The 21,663-nt window shown below is 43.8% G+C and overlaps 1 protein-coding gene across 1 annotated transcript in view; it reads right to left on the bottom strand.

Moving 5' to 3' along the window:
- tgfbr1b (transforming growth factor, beta receptor 1 b) overlaps nucleotides 1-21,663 on the bottom strand; it is a 119,075-nt gene that overhangs the window by 51,271 nt on the left and 46,141 nt on the right. Inside the window, exon 2 of the mRNA XM_038809801.1 lies at nucleotides 2,636-2,881. Within this exon, the coding sequence (XP_038665729.1) occupies nucleotides 2,636-2,881 (246 nt within the window). The remainder of the gene's footprint in view (nucleotides 1-2,635; nucleotides 2,882-21,663) is intronic.

Below are 21,663 nucleotides of genomic sequence, written 5' to 3'. Positions count from 1 at the left end.
ATCCCTGGGGCCCCATTTGAAAAGTCAGCCTTACAGGAGATTTAAATAATAAAGCTAACCAGAAAATATTTTATGAACAGGAACCTCCACAACAAATAAAAATCACAGACATTTAATCTTGTTGGGCAACTTTGGGCCATCCACAAGATCAGCGTTAGGACCACTGCTCTCCACAAATTGTAACAACAACTTGGATGTTGGGGTTGCATGGTTAGCACTGCTGCCTCACGGTGCCAGAGACCTGGGTTTGATGCCAGCCTTGGGTGACTGTGTGGAGTTTGGACTTTCTCCCCGTCTGTGCGTGGGTTTCCTCCGGGTGCTTCCGGTTTCCTCCCACATTCCAAAGTTGTGCAGGTTAGGTGGATTGACCATGATAAAATTGCCCCTTGGTGTCCAGGGATGTGCAGGTTAGGTGGGGTTATTGTAAAAGATATAGGATGGGGAGTGGGATACGGTGCTCTTTCAGAGGGTCTGTGCAGACTCAAAGGTTTGAATGCACTCTTTCTGCACCGAAGAGATTCTAAAAACACAGTATCTAAATTTCCAGACAATATCAAAGTGTGCATGTGCAGGCGGGAGGACTGCAATAAATTACAACTGCTTAGTGGTAGAAACTGGGCGGCATGGACAAGCTGGGCCAAAGGGCCTGTTTCCATGCTGTAAACATTTATGAAAAAAAATCTATGAAATAGTCACAAGCTTGCAGAATAGGCATATAATAGGGGCAGCACGGTAGCATTGTGGATAGCACAATCGCTTCACAGCTCCAGGGTCCCAGGTTCGATTCCAGCTTGGGTCACTGTCTGTGCGGAGTCTGCACATCCTCCCAGTGTGCGCGTGGGTTTCCTCCGGGTGCTCCAGTTTCCTCCCACAGTCCAAAGATGTGCAGGTTAGGTGGATTGGCCATGCTAAATTGCCCTTAGTGTCCAAAAGTGCCCTTAGTGTTGGGTGGGGTTACTGGGTTATTGGGATAGGGTGGAGTTGTTGACCTTGGGTAGGGTGTTCTTTCCAAGAGCCAGTGCAGACTCGATGGGCTGAATGGCCTCCTTCTGCACTGCAAATTCTATGATTCTATAATTGGCAAATTAATTTCAACATAACTGAATGAGATACCACATTTTGAAAATAAAATGGGTTCCATATTACTTGGAAAATTATAAGCTGAATGAGGCAGAGGACGTGACTAGAATTGGAGACGCAATGAACAAAGACATTTTTAAAAAAACGAGCATTATTGTTATTTAAGGAGGGACAAACTGAAAAATAATGGTGTCATGCTAAACGTCTATCAAAGCTTGGTCAGACCACTCCAAATCATTGTGTATATATTATATAGAGTACGAGACACACTGGATAAAGTACAAAAAAAGATTTGTGCAGATAATATCGAAAATGTACGGGCATTCCTATCAGGAGAGGATGAACAGGCTATTTTGGGGAGAAAAAAAGCTGAGGGATGACCTAATAAATGCATTTAAAATAATAAAAATGTTGATAGCGGATCTGGAGAGTGTGGTTACAGTTGTGGAGAAGAGCAAAACTAAGAGGTCATCAATGCAAGATAGTCACCAAGAATTCAAATCGAGAATTCGGAAGAAACTTCCTTTATCCAGAGTGATGAAAATGTGCAGGTGGGGTAGTTAAAGTCAATAGTACAAATACATCTCAGGGGAGGCTAGATAAGTATTTGAGAGCAAAGGCAATAGAGGGTAATGCTGATGTTGTTAGGTGAGGAAAAGCAAGAGGATGAGTGCAACACAAGTCAAGGACTCATTGGCCACATGATCTGGGTTTCCTGGTGCAGGTATCACAAAGATTAGTATGCAGGGAAAGCAAAAGATTAGAACGCCAAGTGGAATGTTGACATTTGTTGTAAAGCGGAGCAGACTAGAACAGGAGAGAAATGTTATTGTAGCCGTACATGGCCTTAATGAGACTACATCTGGAAGACTGCGACGTTAGAAGCAGTTCAGAGAAGATTCACTCCACTCATTCTTTGGATAAAGTGCCTTTGTTATGAAGCAAGGTGAACAGGTTGGACCTATTCCACTTGGGAGTTTAGAAGAACGAGGGGTGATCTTATTGAAACATATCAAGTCTTGAGGGGATTTGATAGGGTAGATACCTGGAGGAGGTTTCCTTTGTGAGACAGACTAGAACCATCGGGATACAGATTTGTGATCTACTGTTTAAGATGGAGACGAGGAGAAAGGGTCTCTTCCTCAGAATGCAGTGGGGGACGGGTCATCACTTTATTCAAGGCAGAGTTAGACAGATTTTTACTGTACAAAAGTGTTAAGGGGCACAGGTGGCAAAGTGGAGATGGGACCACAGCCAGATCAGCCACAATCTTATTGGATAATGGAGCATGCTCAAAAGGGATTAAATGGCCTACCCATGCTCCTACGGCCTTTGCTCCTGTGCCCTGTTTCTGTACAAAAGCAAAACACTGCAGATGATGGCAATATGAAACAAAAACACTCAGGTCGTTCGGCATCTGTGGGACGTTAATGACCTTTCATTGGAGCCCTGTATACCCTATATAAAAATCAGTAAACTCTACATCACCTTTAAAAATTAGACTACTATTTAATGCTTCCACAGAAAACATGAAAATGTCCACCCAGAATCTTACCTCTGGTTGGCACAGGAAGATCAAAATCATTGCAGAAATTTGAATTACAGCAATGACTCGATACAGCATCACTTACAGATGGAGCACAAAGAAACGGCCTATCTGGAGGTATCAGTTCAGCACTTGAAACGCACATTTTGCTGCGCACGATTCGATTTTCTATGCTAGTGACAGTGGTCACACAGAGTCCATCTGTATCACAGGTGTAGTTATTTGAAGCACAGTGGGAGCAGAAACACTTCAATCCTAGGAGAGAAAACAAGCAACAAATGATCAGTTATAAAAGTAGTTCACTATTGGCAATAACTGTCGGGAAACTTCTAGATTGTCCTCCTGGGACAATTTCCACACACAACTTGCACAATGAATCATTCAAGTTTGGATTCCAGAATATTGGATATTACAGATGAGTGTTCTAGAGGAGGATGTCGTCGTCTCCCCCCCCCCCCCCCCGCGTCCCGTCCCGTCCCCCCCCCCGCGTCCCCCCCGCGCTATCCATCCACAATAATAATTCTTTGTCATCCGTAGTTACCGAACACAAGCTGAAATTAAAAGAGAAATGCATCAGCTTTCATTAGTTCAAATTAATCCACCACTTTCAGGTAGATTGAGAGAAAAGGATTTTGCAGAATTTGGGACAAAAAGAGAATACATTTTAATCATTTAGGAATTAAGCCTCAAATTCCAAATACAATAAATCAATAAACAAGGATTAAGTACATGTTTAGGAATATCAGAACCAGTGTTAATCAAGTTGGTCTAGGTGAAAAGATAGTCTTAAATGTCAGTGGCACACAGTTCAATGGCAAATGTACAGTATCTCACAAAATCTAATTCAGTCAAATAAATTAAATTTAAATTCTCACCAGTACTTAGAACATTCAATCTAACCTGTTTAAGATTTGATAAAAATATACATTAAACTTTGGTAGCAACGTATTGCATAGACCAATCACAGAGCACATATATGTTGTGTAGACATTAGATAAAACACAAATATTGTCGATCTGATTCTAACTTTTAAGTCATTTGACATCACATTTCCAGCACTCAAATGATGTACAAAAATAAAATTAGAACTACCGTTTCTTACTTACCCTGGCTATTTCCAAAAATGTTAATTCTGCTATTTTTTCACTAACTTCTAGCGCTTAAAATGCATTAAAATTAAATAATTCAGCAAGATTTTATTTTCTGTTTTCTTCAGGCATATTCATTCTTTAGAAGCTGTCGGTTTTATCTCAGCTGCTCTTTCTCTCCAGCTTAAACCCACATTTTCTTTCAATTTTCCAGCTCACAATCATGCAAATGGCATTGTTTTTTAAAATAAATTTAGAGTACCCAATTAATTTTTTCCAATTAAGGGGCAATTTAGCTTGGCTAATCCACCCACCCTGCACAACTTTGGATTGTGGGGGCGAAACCTACGCAAACACGGGGAGAATGTGCAAACTCCACACGGACAGTGACCCAGATCCGGGATTGAACTTGGGACCTCGGCGCAATGAGATATCAATGCTAACCACTGCGCCATTGTGCTGTCCAATTTTTATTTTTTAAAGGAATACACAAAACCGTCTCTCTTCCATAGATTGCGATCTCATCCCCTAACCAAGACACTGTGGATTCTGAAGCAGTCGGTCAATATATAACACAGGCCTGATACCAAAAACTAGAGACAAGTATAAACTCTGCATATCAAGTCACATAAACCACTGGAACACACCATTTTGCACCCCAGAACGAAAAGAGTTATCGCTCCAAAAGCCCTGAAGTTATAACGTAACTGATGGAATAAACACTCTGCCCCAAAACTACGGTCACAATCACACTAGTTTTCAAGGTCATAGGAAGTAAGTGCTACAACAGCCACAAAACTACAAGCAGGTTACAGCTGCAATGCCAAACAGACTACAGCCCTTCATCAAGTAAACAGTTAATCCACCCATACAATCTTTTTAGCAAGCCATTTTAATTTTGAAAGTCATTTAATTTTGAAAGTCTATAATTGTCTATTCAATTTAAAAGTTTCAAATTTAATTAGTTTCAAAGTTTCCTCTATTTTCGCAAGATGTGGGTCTATCATTAAGTCAGTATTTACTGCCCATCCCAATTGCCCTTGAGAACATGGTGCTGAGTTGCCTTCTTGAACCGTTGTAGTGCCCAAGATGTAGGTACACCCAGTGCTGCTCGGGAGTGAGTTCCAGGATTTTCTGCGTGGGTCTCCTCCGGGTGCTCCAGTTTCCTCCCACAGTCCAAAGATGTGCAGGTTAGGTGGATTGGCCATGCTAAATTGCCCCTTAGTGTCTAAAAGGTTAGGATGGGTTACAGGGATAGGATGGCGATAAGGGCATTAGTAGGATGCTCGTTCTAAGGGCCGGTGCAGACTCAATAGGCCGAATGGCCTCCTTCTGCACTATAAATTCTATGATTTTAACCCAATAACAGTGAAGGAACAATGATATAGCTCCAAGTCAGGATGGTGTGTAGTGTGGAGAGGAGCTTGCTTGCACATGGCAGTGTTCCCATGCATCTGCTGCCCTCGTCTTTCTCGTTTCAATCACAGGTGCTGCCGAAGGTGGTTTGGCAAGTTGCTGCAATTAATCTTGCATATGGTACACACTGCTCCCACTGTGTCGGAGGAGAGATTGGATGTTTAAGGTGGTGAATGGGGTGCGCATCAAGCAGGCTTCTTTGTCCTGGACAGTTTCAAGCTGGAGTGTTGTTGGAACTGCACTATTTCCAGGGAAGTGGAGTGTAGTTTGTTTTAAATAAAAATTCATTTTTTCCAATTAAGGGACAATTTAGCATGGCCAATTGCCACATCTTTGGGTTGTGGGGCGAAACCAATGCAAACATGGGGATAATGTGCAAACTCCACACGGACAGTCACCTAGAGCCACGATCGAACCTGGGACCTTGACGCCGTGAGGCAGCAATGCTAGTGGAGAGTATTCTACCACAATCTTGACTTGTGCCTTTGTGAATGAACAGGAAATTTCCCAGTCCCTAGCTGTTTATGTAGCTACAGCATTTAGGTGACTGGTTGAATTCAGGCTTTGGTCAATAGTAAACATCCCAGCTTGTTGGTAATGGGAAATTCAGTGATGGTAATGCTAATGAATGTCAAAGAGATGGTTAGATTCTCTCTTGTTGGAGATGGTTATTGCCTGCAAATGTGCAGCGTGAATGGCATTTGCCACTTCTTAGTCAATAGGAAAAAGTTGAAAAGAGGAGATTTGGAGGGAGTATAAAATATGATCAGAGAAAGTCTTTTAATAGGAAGAAAAGAACAGAACCCCGTAATTACAGATGAAAGAGCTAATCAGTACCAGAGGAATGGAAGGTAAATGCACAAACTGCAGGAGATCAAGTAGAGAGCAGCAAGGTCTTGGAGAGCGAAATGATAGTGAGAATCTGGGTCATGCATGTCAAACAGGAGCCACTGAAGCTGAGCAATGACAATAGGTATTCAGCACGAATTAGAAGGAGGCCGCCAATTCAGGCCTCGAGCCTGCTTCACCAGTCAACAGGATCATGGCTGATTCGGACTGTGGCCTTAACGGTCTACCCCATAACTCTAGACTCCTCTGCTGATCATAAATCTAACTCAGACTTCAGCATAATGACCCAGCCTCCTGTGCACTCTGGGGAAGACAATTACACATACCAATGATCTTGAGAACAAAAACTCCTCATGGCCGGAGCGGTGGCGCAGTGGTTAGCACTGCTGCTTATGGCACTGAGGACCCGGGTTTGATCCCAGTCTGAAGATTTCACATTCTCCCCGTGCCTGCATGGGTTTCACCCCACAACCCAAAAGATGTGCAGGTTAGATGGATTGCCCCTTATTTGGGAAAAAAAAAGATGATGAGTACTCTAAATTTATTAGAAAAAAACTTCTCCTTACCCAGTCTTAAATGAGAGACCTCAAATTTTTTAATTTTAAAACTGTTTCGCCTTGTTTCAGACTCTCACACAAAGGGAAGCATTCTCTCAGTCAAGTCCCATCAGCAGCTTAAACCTTACCAAAAGACCATCCACCTCTCATTCTTCCAAACTTAATGGGTACAGGCCCAACCACAACCTTTCCTTAGAAGATAACCCCTTCATCCCAACAATCAGTCGAGTGAACCTTCTCTGAACTGCTTTTTAAAAAATAAATATTTAGAGTACCCAATTCTTTTTTGTCCAATTCAAGAATAATTTAGCATGGCCAATTCACCGAACCTGCACATCTGTGTGTTCTGGGGGCGAGACCCACACAGGTACAGGGATACAATGTGCAAACTCCACATGGACAGTGACCGAGGACCAGGATCAAACCCAGGTCCTCAGTGTCATGAAGCAGCAGTGCTAACCACTGCACCATCATGCTGCCCCATCTCTGAACAGCTTCTCATACATTATATCCTTTAATTAAGGAGACCAAAATTGTACACAGTACTCCAATTGCAGTCTCACCAATGTCCTGTGCAACTGTGGCATAGCTTCCCTGTTTTTATCAAAAGAGAAAATGCTGGAAAATCTCAGCAAGTCTGGCAGCATCTGTCAGGAGAGAAAAGAGCTAACGTTTCGAGTCCGATGACTCTTTGTCAAAGTTTCCAGCATCCGCAGTAATTTGCTTTTTTCCCCCCTATTTTTAATGCTCGATTCCCTTTGCAATGAATGCCAACATCCTATTAGCCTTCCAATAATGTGCTGCGCCTGCATACCAACGTTTCATGATTCACGTACCAGAGTTACAAAAACTCTGTTCATTCAAATATACTGCTTGCTGACAGTTCACCTCATTATACTCCACCTCCCAAATATTTGCCCACTCACTTAACCTGTCTGTGACCCTCTAAAGATTCCTTATGCCCTTGTGACAACTTACTATCTTGGTGGCATCAGCAAATTTAGCTACCATACTTTCAGCACCTTCAACCAAGGCATTGATATAGATGGAAATAGTTGATGTCCCAGCACTGATCCCTGTGGCACTTTATTTTCAGGTTGGCAAGCTGTTATAATCAATTTATCCCTACTCTTTCCTTCCTGTTACCTAACCAAGCTTCTAAACATTTTAATATGTTACACCCACAGCATGAGCTCTTATTTTACATAGCAACCTTGTTGAATGCCTTTGGCAATCCAAGTACAAGCTGCATGGTGGCGCAGTGGTTAGCACTGCTGCCTCACGGCACAGAGGACCCGGGTTCGATCCTGACCCCAGGTCACTGTCCGCGTGGAGTTTACACATTCTCACAGTACCTGTGTGGGTTTCACCCCCACAGCCCAAAAGATGTGCAGGGTATGTGGATTGGCCATGCTAAATTGCCCCTCAAAAATTGGGTACTGTAAATTTACAAAAAAGGAAATCCAAGTACACCACATCTACAGGTACCACACCTTTATCCATATGGACTGTAGCTTCCTCATAGAATTCTGATAAATTAGTCGAATACAAATTTTCCTTTCGCAAAACTATGTTGATAGTGTCGGATTATATTACGATTTTCTAAATACCTACTTCCTTAATGATGGATTCTAGCATTTCCCTCATGAAATATCGCCAGCTAACTGCCTATAGTTTCCTGCTTTCGGAGTCTCACCTTTCTTGAAGAGATAGAACAGTACAGCACAGAACAGGCCCTTCGGCCCTCGATGTTGTGCCGAGCAATGATCACCCTACTTAAACCCACGTAACCCGTATACCCGTAACCCAACAATCCCCCCATTAACCTTACACTACGGGCAATTTAGCATGGCCAATCCACCTAACCCGCACATCTTTGGACTGTGGGAGGAAACCGGAGCACCCGGAGGAAACCCACGCACACACGGGGAGGACGTGCAGACTCCACACAGACAATGACCCAGCCGGGAATCGAACCTGGGACCCTGGAGCCGTGAAGCATTGATGCTAACCACCATGCTACCGTGATGTTACATTAATGATTTTCCAATCTGCTAGGACCATCCCAAAATCTAGGGAATTTTGGAAGATCATAACTAATGCATCTACTATCTCGGCATCAATTATTTTAAGACCCTAGCATGACAAAGTTCAGGGGACTTGTCAATTTTTAGCACTAGTGATTGAGAAGTTCCTCCCTCCATTTTACCTCATGATTTTCAAGTCTTCTTGATATTTTTTCTCCCCCATGTCTTCTACAGTGACAACGAACAGCAAAAATGCTTCAATTTTCTGGTTCCCTCTATCCCATTATTAATTCTCCAGTCGCACCCTCTAAGGGACAAACAGTAATTGCATTTACTTTCTTCCTTTTTAAATGTGCATACCATCCGTTTTAATATTTCTAGAGTTGCCACCCAGGTTGATAGAGTTGTTTAGAAGGCGTTTGGTGTGTTGGCTTTACGGGCAGCACAAGTGGTTAGCACTGTGACTTCACAGCGCCAAGGTCCCAGCTTCGATTCCCCGCTAGGTCACTGTCTGTGCAGAGTCTGCACATTATCTCTGTGTCTGCGTTGGTTTCCTCCCACAATCCAAAGACGTGCAGGTTGGGTGGATTGGCTATGGTAAATTGCCCTTAGTGACCAAAAAGGTGAGATGGGGTTATTGGGATAGGGTGGAGGCGAGGGCTTAAGTGGGTCGGTGCAGACTCAATGGGCACTGTCTGTTCTATGGTAAACTCAATCAGCTGCCAAAAGACAAGTGTTCTGGTTACATCTTAACAGGGGAATGGAGTTTAAGAGCCGTGAGGTTTTGCTGCAGCTTTATAAAACCCTGGTTCGACCACACTTGGAATAGTGTGTCCAGTTCTGGTCGCCTCATTACAAGAAGGATACGGATGCTTTGGAGAGGGCGGAGAGGAGATTTACCAGGATGCTGCCTGGACTGGAGGGCATGTCTTATGAAGAAAAGGTTGAGGGAGCTAGGGCTTTTCTCACTAGAGTGAAGGAGGAAGAGAGGTGACTTGATCGAGGTGTACAAGGTAATGAGAGGCATGGATAGAGTGGATAGCCAGAGACTTTCCCACAGCGCGGAAATGGCTGTCACGAGGGGACATAATTTTAAGGTGATTGGAGGACGGTATAGGGGGAGATGTCAGAGGTAGGTTCTTCATACAGAGTGGTGGGTGTGTGGAATGCACTGCCAGCAGAGGTGATGGAGTCTGAGTCATTAGGGACATTTAAGGGACTCTTGGACAGGCACATGGACAGCAGTAAATTGAAGGGGTGTAGGTTAGGTTGATCTTAGATTAGGATAAGTGGTCGGTACAACATCGTGGGCCAACGGGCCTGTACTGTGCTTATCTGTTCTATGTTTAACCTCAACTCTGCTTCTTGTCTACCCCCGATAACCTATCCCCCTTGCTCACTAAGAATCTATCCAGCCCTGCCTTAAAAATATTCAAAGACTCTGCTTCTACTGCCTTTTCAGGAAGAGCATTCCAAAGATTCAGGATTCTCAGAGTGAAAGAATTTTGCTTCATCTCTGTTTTATAGGAGTGATCCTTCATTTTTAAACAGCGATCCCTAGAACATGGAACATACAGTGCAGGAGGCGGCCATTCGGCCCATCGAGTCTGCACCGACCCACTTAAGCCCTCACTCCCACCCTATCCCTGTAACCCAATAACCCCTCCTACCCTTTTTGGTCACCAAGGGCAATTTATCATGGCCAATCCACTTAACCTGCACGTCTATGGACTGTGGGAGGAAACCGGAGCACCCGGAGGAAACCCACGCAGACACAGGGAGAACGTGCAGACTCCGACTCAGCGGGGAATCGAAGCTGGGACCCTGGCATTGTGAAGCCACAGTGCTATCCACTTGTGCTACCGTGATGCCCAAGTTCCAGATTCTCCCACAAGAGTAAACATCTTCTCCACATCCACCCTGTCAAGACCCCTCAGGATCTCACCTTTCAATATCGTCACCTCTTACTCTTCTAAACTCCAGCAGTACAAGCCTAGCTTGATAACCTTTCCTCAGCAGACAGGTATCTGGTAAATCTCTCTGAACTGCTACCAACACATTTACATCCTTCTTTAAATAGGATGATCAATACTATATAGATCCCTTTGCACCTCAGAGCAAACTCTCATCATTTCAATAATATGCTTTGTTCTTTGATACTATCTTTAAATTCTAGTTATGGACGGCCCATCATTCTCCTAGGGTCTTTTTCTCAATGGAATATCTCTTTGCTTAAGAGTTATGGAATATTTCCTTACCATGTCTGCCACTGTTTCTCGATTGTCATACCATTTAACCTATTTTCCCAGTTCACTTTTGCCAATTCTCTCCTCATACATTTAAATAATGGCAATCACAAGGTTAAGACACCAGTCTTACACCCACTTTTCTCTCCACAAACAATGTGAAGTTCAATTATGGCATGATTACTGCTACCAAAAGACTTTCTTTACAAGGTCATTAGTCAAATCTGCCTCATTGCATATTACCAGGTCGAGGATAGCCTGCCCTCCGGTTGATCCATGGCGGCATGGTGGTGCAGTTGTTAGCACTGCTGCCTCACAACGCTCAGTACCCAGGTTCGATCACGGCTCTGGGTCACCGTCCGTGTGGAGTTTGCACTCTCCCAGTGTTTGCGCGGGTCTCACCCCCCACAATGCAAAGATGTGCAGGGTAGGTGAATTGGCCACATTAAATTGTCCCTTGATTGAACAAAAAGAATTGGCTACTGTAAATTTATTACATAAAAAAAGAAAGTGATCCAAAAACACTATGAACTCACCTTCCAGGCTCACTCCGTTGTCCTGCTCAAAAACAAGCTTGATGCTGGATAAAGATAGGCAAAGACAAAGCTGTAATGCCCTCGACAAGCAGAACTGTTGACACTCATTGACTGGCTTACAAATTCATAACAATCATTCAGGCATAATACAAACAACACAGCAACACTTCAGACTCAAAACCAAACACAAATTAACACCTTTGAGACAACACAGGACAAACCCAGATTAATGCTAATTGAATTTGAAATAGGCCATTTATATAGGCAAAAAGTGCAACAACCAGTTATCCAGAATATTGACTCATTCATCCATCCAAACCCGAGTCTGTAACAACACTGTGCTACAATAACATTTCATTGATTCATACGTTTGATTGCAATTGTATGTAATTTATCTAAAAAGGTAGAGCAACATTTTGCTTTAGTAAATAACTTACTAGAAAATGCAGTCTGACACAAGAATGGATTCTATTTTTCCTTTTTTTTAAAAAATAAATTTAGAATACCCAATTCATTTTTTTCCCCAATTAAAGGGCAATTTCGCGTCGCTAATCCACCTACCCTGCTGCACATTTTTTTTGGCTTGTGGGGGACGAAACCCACACAAACAAGGGGAAAATGTGCAAACTCCACATGACAGTGACCTGGAGTCAGGATCAAACCTGGGACTTCATAGAACATAGAACAGTACAGCACAGAACAGGCCCTTCGGCCCTCGATGTTGTGCCGAGCCATGATCACCCTACTCAAACCCACATATCCACCCTATACCCGTAACCCAACAACCCCCCCCCCCCCCCCCCCCCCCCCCCCCCTTAACCTTACTTTTTAGGACACTACGGGCAATTTAGCATGGCCAATCCACCTAACCCGCATATCTTTGGACCGTGGGAGGAAACCGGAGCACCCGGAGGAAACCCACGCACACACGGGGAGGATGTGCAGACTCCGCACAGACAGTGACCCAGCCAGGAATCGGACCTGGGACACTGGAGCTGTGAAGCATTTATGCTAACCACTATGCTACCGCGCTGCCCCTAACTTCAGCGTCATGAGGTCGAAGTGCTAACCATTGCACCACCGTGCTGCCCTCTGGATTCTTTTTTAAATGATTAGCTAAAACTAAGTACATTTCTAGTGCAGTTATGTTAATAAATCAGGATTTGCTGGGAAAATAAGAGTTTAAAGAAGGTGCTTTTACTGGAATTAATTTCCTTTTGATTTTGTTCCCCCTTATTGATTGTTCATAGCTAATTAGACTGCAATTTACTCTATCTTCTCAGTTGTTCCTGGTTTCCTGTCTCTATTCATAAATCCTAATTCGAGATGCTGAACCCATGATGCACCATGGTCTAGATGTCACGTCAGCATCACCATTCTCAGCCACATTTCGAGCAATGTGCAGGACAATTTGAAGGACATGGGCAAAACAAAATCTAGCAAGTGGGCTATGCTACGAGATGCTCACTCGAACAAGTTTGGAGCCAAAGTTTTAATCATATAAACAAGTTGTAAACAAATAAAACACTCAACAATTTAGAGTACGCAGCAAATTCAACACCAGAAAGCCAGTTTACAATTCTTGCCTTCTCTGACACTGCAGGTGTGCCTGATATATACAGCTTTGTACAAACAAGCAGGTCAGCCAATACAAACACACTGGTGTTCTTTACGGAGTTTCAACTGTCGAGACATTTCATTAACGGGCCTGTAACTGGGTAACTGTTTTCACCAGACACATCAACTCCGCCTTAATCTATCCACAGTTAGTTAGGTAATCGGAGCTGGGAAGTGAACACAGACATACTACAGAAACAGAGGGGGGGGGGGGGGGGGAATAGAAAGCAGTAAAAAAAAAGTGTTCCAGTGAAGCTCTAGATTAAAATATAAAACAGATAGCTCCCATGTCCCTACCTTCAAGACAAACCCAAGTTATATCAAATACTTTTCAATTTGTTGCATTCTCTTTGTGATGTAGCAGCTGTATTGCAGTTACATAACTATGAGCATGCAAAGAGTTAGCGAGTCGTAAGATACAAATGGATCGTATTAAAGACACAAAGAGGGTGTTATAAGCTGAGAGGTACAGGGCAGATGAGAATATTTAATAAGTACTTTGCATTGGTGTTTATTAAGAGAGGGTGCTGACAACAGATCAGTAGAAGCAGAGGTAATGGATGGGATGAAAATTGATGGGCAGGACCCATCAGAAAGGCTGACTATGCATAAGAGTGAATAGGTTGCCTGGGTAGCTTAGGCCAGATCCAAAGTTGCTAAATGGAGTGGAAATGGAGATAGCGAAGAGTTAGCCACAATCTTACAGCCTTCTCTAGATACATGGGAACTTCTAGAAAATAGCAGAGTGGCAAATGGGACATCCTTATTCAAGAAAGTGTGTAAAGACAATCCAAGTAACTTCAGGCCAGTTAATTTAACATCTGTGGTGGGGACAATTTTAGAAACAATCAAAAAAACCAAAATCAACTGGCACCTGACAAGATTGAGTTTATCAAGAGTCAGCACAAGATTTTCAAAAGATAGATAATGATTGACTAATCTAGCTGAATATTTTGACGAAGTAACAGAGGATGCAGTGAATGTGGTCTACATGGATTTTAAGAAAGCATAAAAGGCTGGTGAACAAAACTAAAATCAGTGCCAGCTTGCATTTTCTTTTAAAACTGGCTCAAGAACAGAAAACAGCAAGTCGTGGCATGATTGTCTAGCACAGGGGTGGGCAAACTTTTCCGTGCAAGGGCCACATTCAGAAATTCACAATTTTAAAGGGCCGCATAGTATATTAATTAATAGTCCCGGTTGTAACCAATTAGCGTGCGGCATATACCTCAGCACTTCCCCCAGCGGCATCCTGCCTTTAGCCCTCTTTTTCTCTACTTTTCAAAAATGGCGCTTCACCCGGTTATGATTCTGGGCGCCTCATATAGAACATAGAACAGTACAGCACAGAACAGGCCCTTCGGCCCTCGATGTTGTGCCGAGCAATGATCACCCTACTTAAACCCACGTAACCCGTATACCCGTAACCCAACAATCCCCCCATTAACCTTACACTATGGGCAATTTAGCATGGCCAATCCACCTAACCCGCACATCTTTGGACTGTGGGAGGAAACCGGAGCACCCGGAGGAAACCCACGCACACACGGGGAGGACGTGCAGACTCCACACAGACAGTGACCCAGCCGGGAATCGAACCTGGGATCCTGGAGCTGTGAAGCATTGATGCTAACCACCATGCTACCGTGAGGCCCATAGAACAGTACAGCACAGAACAGGCCCTTCGGCCCTCGATGTTGTGCCGAGCAATGATCACCCTACTCAAGTCAACGTATACCAGTAACCCAACAGCACCCCCCCCCCCCCCCCCCCCCCCCCATTAACCTTATAAAAAAAAAAAAATTTTTTTTTAATTTTAATGACTTGATCTTGGTGGGCCGCATAAAGACCTTTGTCGGGCCACATGCGGCCCGCGGGCCGTAGTTTTCCCACCCCTGGTCTAGCATCTTCCGTTCTGAAAGACAGAGATGATTCTCAAGTGCCAATGCTAGGACAACTGCTTTTTTTTGAATGGCTTACCTTTTGGGATACAGAGGAAATTTTGAAATTTCCCAAAGATACCAAACTTCTGGGAGACAGAGGATAGTTCATAGAATATCACAGAACATACAGTGCGGAAGGAGGCCATTCAGCCCATCACTTCCACCCTATCCCCATAACCCAATAACCCCTCCTAACCTTTTTGGACACCAAGGGCAATTTAGCATGTCCATTCTACCCAACCTGCACGTCTTTGGACTTCAGATTGGATTGGATTGATTTATTTTGTCACATGTACCGAGGTACAGTGAAAAGTATTTTTCTGCAAGCAGCTCAACAGATCATTAAGTACATGGAAAGAAAATAAAAGAAATACATAATAGGGCAACACAAGGTACACAATGTAACTACATAAACACCGACATTGGGTGAAGCATACAGGGGTGTAGTTTATGAGGTCAGTCAAAAAGAGGGTCATTTAGCAGTCTGAGGAAAAAGCTGTTTTTGAATCTATTCCTGCATGTTCTCAGACTTTTGTATCTCCTGCCCAATGGAAGACGTTGGAAGAGTAAATAAGCCGGGTGGGAGGGGTCTTTGATTATGCTGCCCGCTTTTCATTGATAGGTTAGCCGAATGAACAGGAAGGTGGCAATTAGAATTTAAACAGATAAATAGGAGGTGATCTATTTTAGCAGGAGAAAGAAGATAGACTAAATAGCACAATTGTAAAGAGTGTGCAAGGAAAGAGAACCGGAGAGTGAAGGTGAATAGATTTTTGACGGCGGCAGGACAAAGACTATTCTATCTCAGCAAAGCATTTAGATCTTGGGTCATTATGAGCTACTTGGCAGCAAGGTGGCACAGTGGCTTCACAGCGCCAGGGTCCGAGGTTCGATTCACAACTTGGATCGCTGTCTGTGCAGAGTCTGCACGGTCTCCCCATGTCGGTGTAGGTTTCCTCCGGGTGCTCTGGTTTCCTCCCACAAGTCTCGAAAGATGTGCTGTTAGGTGAATTGGACATTCTGAATTCTCCCTCATGTACCCAAACAGGTGTTTTTCACAGTAACTTGATTGCAGTGTTAATGTAAGCCTACTTGTGACAATAAAGATGATTATAATTAAGAGCACAAAAAATAACAATGCATTCAGTTCAGATTAGAGAAGGCCCTTGGGACGGTAGGCATTTCTTGGAATGGGGGAATTTAGCTACAAGATTAGGTTGGAGAAGTTGGGGTTCTCCATGTTAGAACAGAGGAAAATGAGAGATTTGTTTGGGGGTGTACAAGATTATAACAGGTGTAGATAAGGTAGGCAAAGTAGATCGTAGAAGGGTGAGGACACAGATGCTGCCAGGAAGAAAACTAAGAATGAAGTGCTGACTTGGAATTAGCTACCTACGAAGATGGTAGAAAGGGAGACAACTGATTATTTCAAAAGGAAACTGCCTGGTGAATTGATTGAAATAAACTTCCAGGGCCACTGGGGGAATGGGACTGTTGATTGCACTACAAAGAGCCTGCATGAACCTGATGTGCTGAAGGTGACCAATTATTCCAATATATTAGCAGAAAGATTAGAATAACAGCTTGCGAGACAGCAATAGCTTTATTTCCCTTGAAATACTGGATCATTCAAAAAATGCAGCATAGCATTTGGCAGCAGCTTTGATGTATGGATAGCTTTTGCCAGAACTATTTTTACATGTGGAACATCTCCAAAAATTCAGATTTTACTAAATCTTAATTATCTTGCTCTTATTTTGCTAAATGTATTACCAATGTGTCTTAATTATTCTCTGAGACACAGACAAAAACAGCACGGTGGCACAGTGGTTGGCACTGCTGCCTCACAGCTCCTGGGCCCGGGTTCAATTCTGGCCTTGGGTGACTGTGTGGAGTTTGCACTCACGTCTGAGAGGGTTTCCTCCAGATGCTCCAGTTTCCGGTGCAGGTTTGGTGGATTGGCCATGCTAAATTGCCCCTTAGTGTCCAAGGGTTAGGTGGGGTTACTGGGTGACGGGGGTAGGGTGGAGGCCTGGGCTTAATTAGGGTGCTCTTTCCAAGGGCCGGTGCAGACTCGATGGGCTGAATGGCCTCCTTGTGCACTGTAAATTCTATGATCTATGAACACAGAGACACAGTCAAACAGGAAGGCGGAAGGATTCTAGAGTGCGCGTGGATGTTATTTACCAGGTATAGTGAAATACAAGTTTAACATTTTTAAGTCAGCTCCCCCCCTGCCTCAAGCAAATCAACTATATCGTTGAGAAAAGTCAGATGTTACAATGTCCAAAGGGCCTTTCCTAGCCATTAATTACAGAAGTTGAGTGGAACAGGTATTTTCAAGAATATCAACAACAATCCCTCCAAATAAAAATTAGGCAACTTTCAGAAGATTGTTGAAGAGAGACACATGTTGCTGAAGCGCTCTCTTTTGTCACCAGGACAAATGCAAGAATTTCAAACTATCACAACAGTGCTTACTGCTGGAGAAAAAAAAAAGTGCTGATTGGTTGGTAAATCAGCTCCGAACGTGGAAAAAAAAGCAAGTCGTGTCCAATCACAGAATCGCACGTAACAGTAGACATTTTGTTCTGGGTTTTGCAAGCATGGGCTGGTTGAATATGATCTGTGTACTCTGAATAACCAAAGTAACATACTGCTCGATACGCTCAACCAATCATTGACGCATCCGGCCTATGTACCTGGTATTGCATCGGCACTGAAATTCATACACAACATAAATCAATTATGTAGTAAGCCTTACGTCAGTAGTCGGTACCCTGTTAGTGGAAAATACCACTCGCGTAGCCACTGCATACCATGCAGAAAAGGCCCTTTGGCCCATCGAGTCTGCACCGCCGCACGAAAGACACCCGATCTGCCAATCCTAATCCCATTTGCCAGCACTTGGCCCATAGCCTCGAATGTTAAGACGTGCCAAGTGCTCATCCAGGTACTTTATAAATCGGATGTGAGGCAACCGCCTCTACCACCCTCCCAGGCAGTGCATTCCAGACCGTCACCACCCTCTGGGTAAAGGTTTTTTCTCAAATCCCCCCAAACATCACCTTGAACTTGTGTCCCCTCATAACCGACCCTTCACACTATCCACACCCCTCAATCTTGTACACTTCGATCAGGTCACCTCTCAGTCTCCGCTGCTCCAGCGAAAACAACCCCTCTTCATAACTAAATTGTTCCTTCCCAGGCAACATCCTGGTGAAACGCCTCTGCACCCGCTCTAGTGCATTCACAACATTGCTATAATGTGGCGACCAGAACTGCACACAGTACCCCAGCTGTGGCCTCACGAATGCTCTATATCAGTGCTTCTCAAAGTGTGGTACGCGTACTGGTGCCGGTACGCGAGCCATCGTCTGCCGGTAAGTGGAGTGTTTCCAGAAAAGAAAGACAGTAATCCTGGATTGGCTTGTTTCGCTCACCGGTCCCTAGCACATTGAATAAAAAACTGCCGGTCCGCCACATCAGATAGTTTGAGAAGCACTGCTCTATATAACTCCAACATGACTTCCTTGCTTTTGTAATCTATGCCACGATTGATAAAGGCAAGTATACCATATGCCTCCTTCACCACCCTATTAACCTGCTCCTGTGCCTTCAGAGATCTATTTACAAACATGTCAAGGTCTTTGTTCCTCAGGATTTCCCAGTGTGGTGCGCCTCAGACTCACTGTTAACCACCCAGCATATCTTTGTGTAATCCGCAAACTATCATATAATAATATTATTATAAGATGACTATATCATCATTATTTGTGTCACAAGTAGGCTCTCTTTAACACTGCAATGAAGTTACTGTGAAAATCCCCTAGTTGCCAGACTTTGGTGCCTGTTTGGGTTCATTAAGGGAATTCAGAATTTTCAATTCACCTCACAAGCACATCTTTCGAGACTTGGGGGAGGAAACCGGAGCACCCGGAGGAAACATACGCAGACACAGGAAGAACGTGCAAACTCCGCATAGAAAAAGTGACCCAAGCTAGGAATCGAACCCGGGTCCCGGGAGCTGTGAAGCAATAGTGCTACCCACTGGGTTGCATCCAAGTCGTTTATGTAAATGACAAATAATAAAAAGGGACCCAGGACAGGTCAGTACGGTACGCCACTGGACACAGACCTCCAGTCACTAAAACAGCCGTCTGTCATCACTCTCTTTCCTATACCTCAACCAGCTTTGAATCTACCTCATCAAGTTCCCCTGTATCCCAAGTGCATTTGCCTTTTTTTTTATATAAGTCTCCCATGTGGAACCTGTCAAATGCTTTGCTGAAATCCGTGGAACTATATCAAATGCACTACCCTCATCTACACACTTAGTCATGTGCTCAAAAAATTCTATCAAATTTGTTAGGCACAATCTCCCTCTGACAAAGCCATGGTGACTATTCCTGATCAAACCTTTGCCTCTTCAAGTGGAGATAAGGTCCTTCAGAATGTTCTCCATTAGTTTCCTCACCAGTAACGTGGAGACTCACTGGCCTGTAGTTCCCGGTCTTATCTCTACAGCCTTTCTTGAATAGTGGGATCACATTCACGGTTCTCCAGTCCTCTGGCACCACGCCAGTGGCCAGAGAAGAATTTTTAAAATCTCCTCCCTCGCCTCCCACAACAACCGGGGACACAATTGATTCAAACATGGAAATTTTTCCACTTTTAAACCTTCCAACACCTCCAAAGCCTTGTCCTATGACAAAGAACAAAGAAAAGTACAGCACAGGAACAGGCCCTTCGGCCTTCCAAGCCTGCGCCGACCATACGGTCCGTCTAAACTAAAATCTTCTGCACTTCCGGGGTACATATCCCTCTATTCCCATCCTATTCATGTATTTGTCAAAATATCCCTTAAACGTCACTATCGACACTGCTTTCACCACCTTCTCCGGCAGCGAGTTCCAGGCACCTACTACCCTCGGTGTAAAAAAACTTCCCAAGTCGGGAATCGAACCTGGGCCTCTAGAACTGTGAAGCAACTGTGCTACCCTATTTTACTAAAGTCTGCTCTCCCCAATCCAAAACCTTTTTCTGCAATTTTTCTATTTCCTGTATCCAGAGCTATTTCCTGTATCCAGAGATGTTGAGATGCCAGTCCTGCCCCCTCCTTCAACCACGTCTCCGTGATGGCTACTATATCATAATTCTACGCGTCAACCCTCAGCCTAACACATCCGTTTTTCCTGTAATACTCCGGGCATTAAAGTATAGGCCATTTAGCCTTGTCCTTCTCTCCTGAAACGTACTACCGCTGTGTTATCTCGGATTAGATTGTTTTTCTGAGATCCAGTGTGTCCCTATTCTGTGTCCCCTTCGCCCTACCGAATCAGCTTAAACTCCTTCCAACAGCACTAGCAAACCCACTATCAAGGACATTAGTCCCGCTCTGATGTAGACTGTCCCACTTGAACAGGTCCCATCTAGGTCTCATCTTCCCCAGAAACAGTCCCAATGGCTTGTTTAACCTGCTATTCAAATTTCTGAGGTACTTTGCTGTCCTTTTTCACAGCACTGGAGGAATTAATTTATTCTTTATTACCGGTTTCCCCTCGACAGTCCAATCCACGTGCTTATCAGTGTTCAAAATACTTACCCTCTGTTAAGTTGTTAATGCTGTCACAACACCCATGGCAAGTACACAGTCAATCCAGCCCCTTTAATCCCAGAGTTACAAGCGAACTAACCCATAATTTTTACAAAAATTCCCGAAGTTGTTGGACCTTGGCTGCCCAATAATTACCGTCACCAGATTTGTAAATGTAATGTAAAGACGATCACTGTTTATTTATACCAAGAACTATGAGACATGCAATAAATACAACACGCACACACACACAAAAACAGAGAGAGGGGTGGAGGGTGAGAAATAAGCACACTTTCTTCACTGCGAGTTTGCAGATTGGAACCGTTGGTTTGCAGCCGATAATGGTCTACTTAAGTCTTTCAGTCATTCAGGGTCCCAGTTTAGAAAGATGCAGTACTCAAAAGGTTGCATGCTTTCTGTACAGACACTACTTTTCATCAAACTGGGCTATCAGCGCGAGTTTGGTCTCAGGCTTCTATCTGTAGGGACACTCAACTTCACATCAAACTTTGCTTTCAGCTCGTAGTTCGACTTCAGGCCTCTGCAGTCTCAAAAGAACAGCACCAGACTTTCTGGAGAGCCAGCCCTCACAGTGGAATTCTGGGGAGAATTAGTTGGATATTTGTGGACAGAGTTAGTTAGATCTCTTCATCAGGCTTCCAGAATCAAAACTGGAACCTCAGGTCTCTGAAAAGCTTTCTAGTGCAATAATATCCAATCACCACTTGTTACCGGGCAGACCACAGCTTTTCGGGCCAATTCATTCTCCATCAGCCAAATCAATCAAGCCGAGACCGAGCCAATCGGTCATTGATGCTGGTCAAGTTTAAACCAGCACAGGAGCCTGTTTGCATTAAAGGCACAGGCCACTGCTTTCTTCTGCTTGAATTAAAGGCACATAAATTATCTGTGGATCAAAAATGTAACGGCAAAATTAAAAGGGGAAATAGGCAATAGACAGGAAGGACCCTTGCAATGCCACCTGCTCATTCAAAAGTATATTGCAGAACATTTCAAAACGTTTCCCTATATACTGTGATGTGGAGATGCCGGCATTGGACTGGGGTGGGCACACTAAGAAGTCTTACAACACCAGGTTAAAGTCTAACACGTTTGTTTCGAATTACTAACTTTCGGAGCACAGCTCCATCATCAGGTATCC

This window comes from Scyliorhinus canicula, chromosome 10 (genome assembly GCF_902713615.1).
Source record: "Scyliorhinus canicula chromosome 10, sScyCan1.1, whole genome shotgun sequence".
Lineage (NCBI taxonomy): Eukaryota > Metazoa > Chordata > Chondrichthyes > Carcharhiniformes > Scyliorhinidae > Scyliorhinus > Scyliorhinus canicula.
Note: the sequence above shows the minus strand (reverse complement) of the source record. Positions and strands in the feature narration are given on the sequence as shown.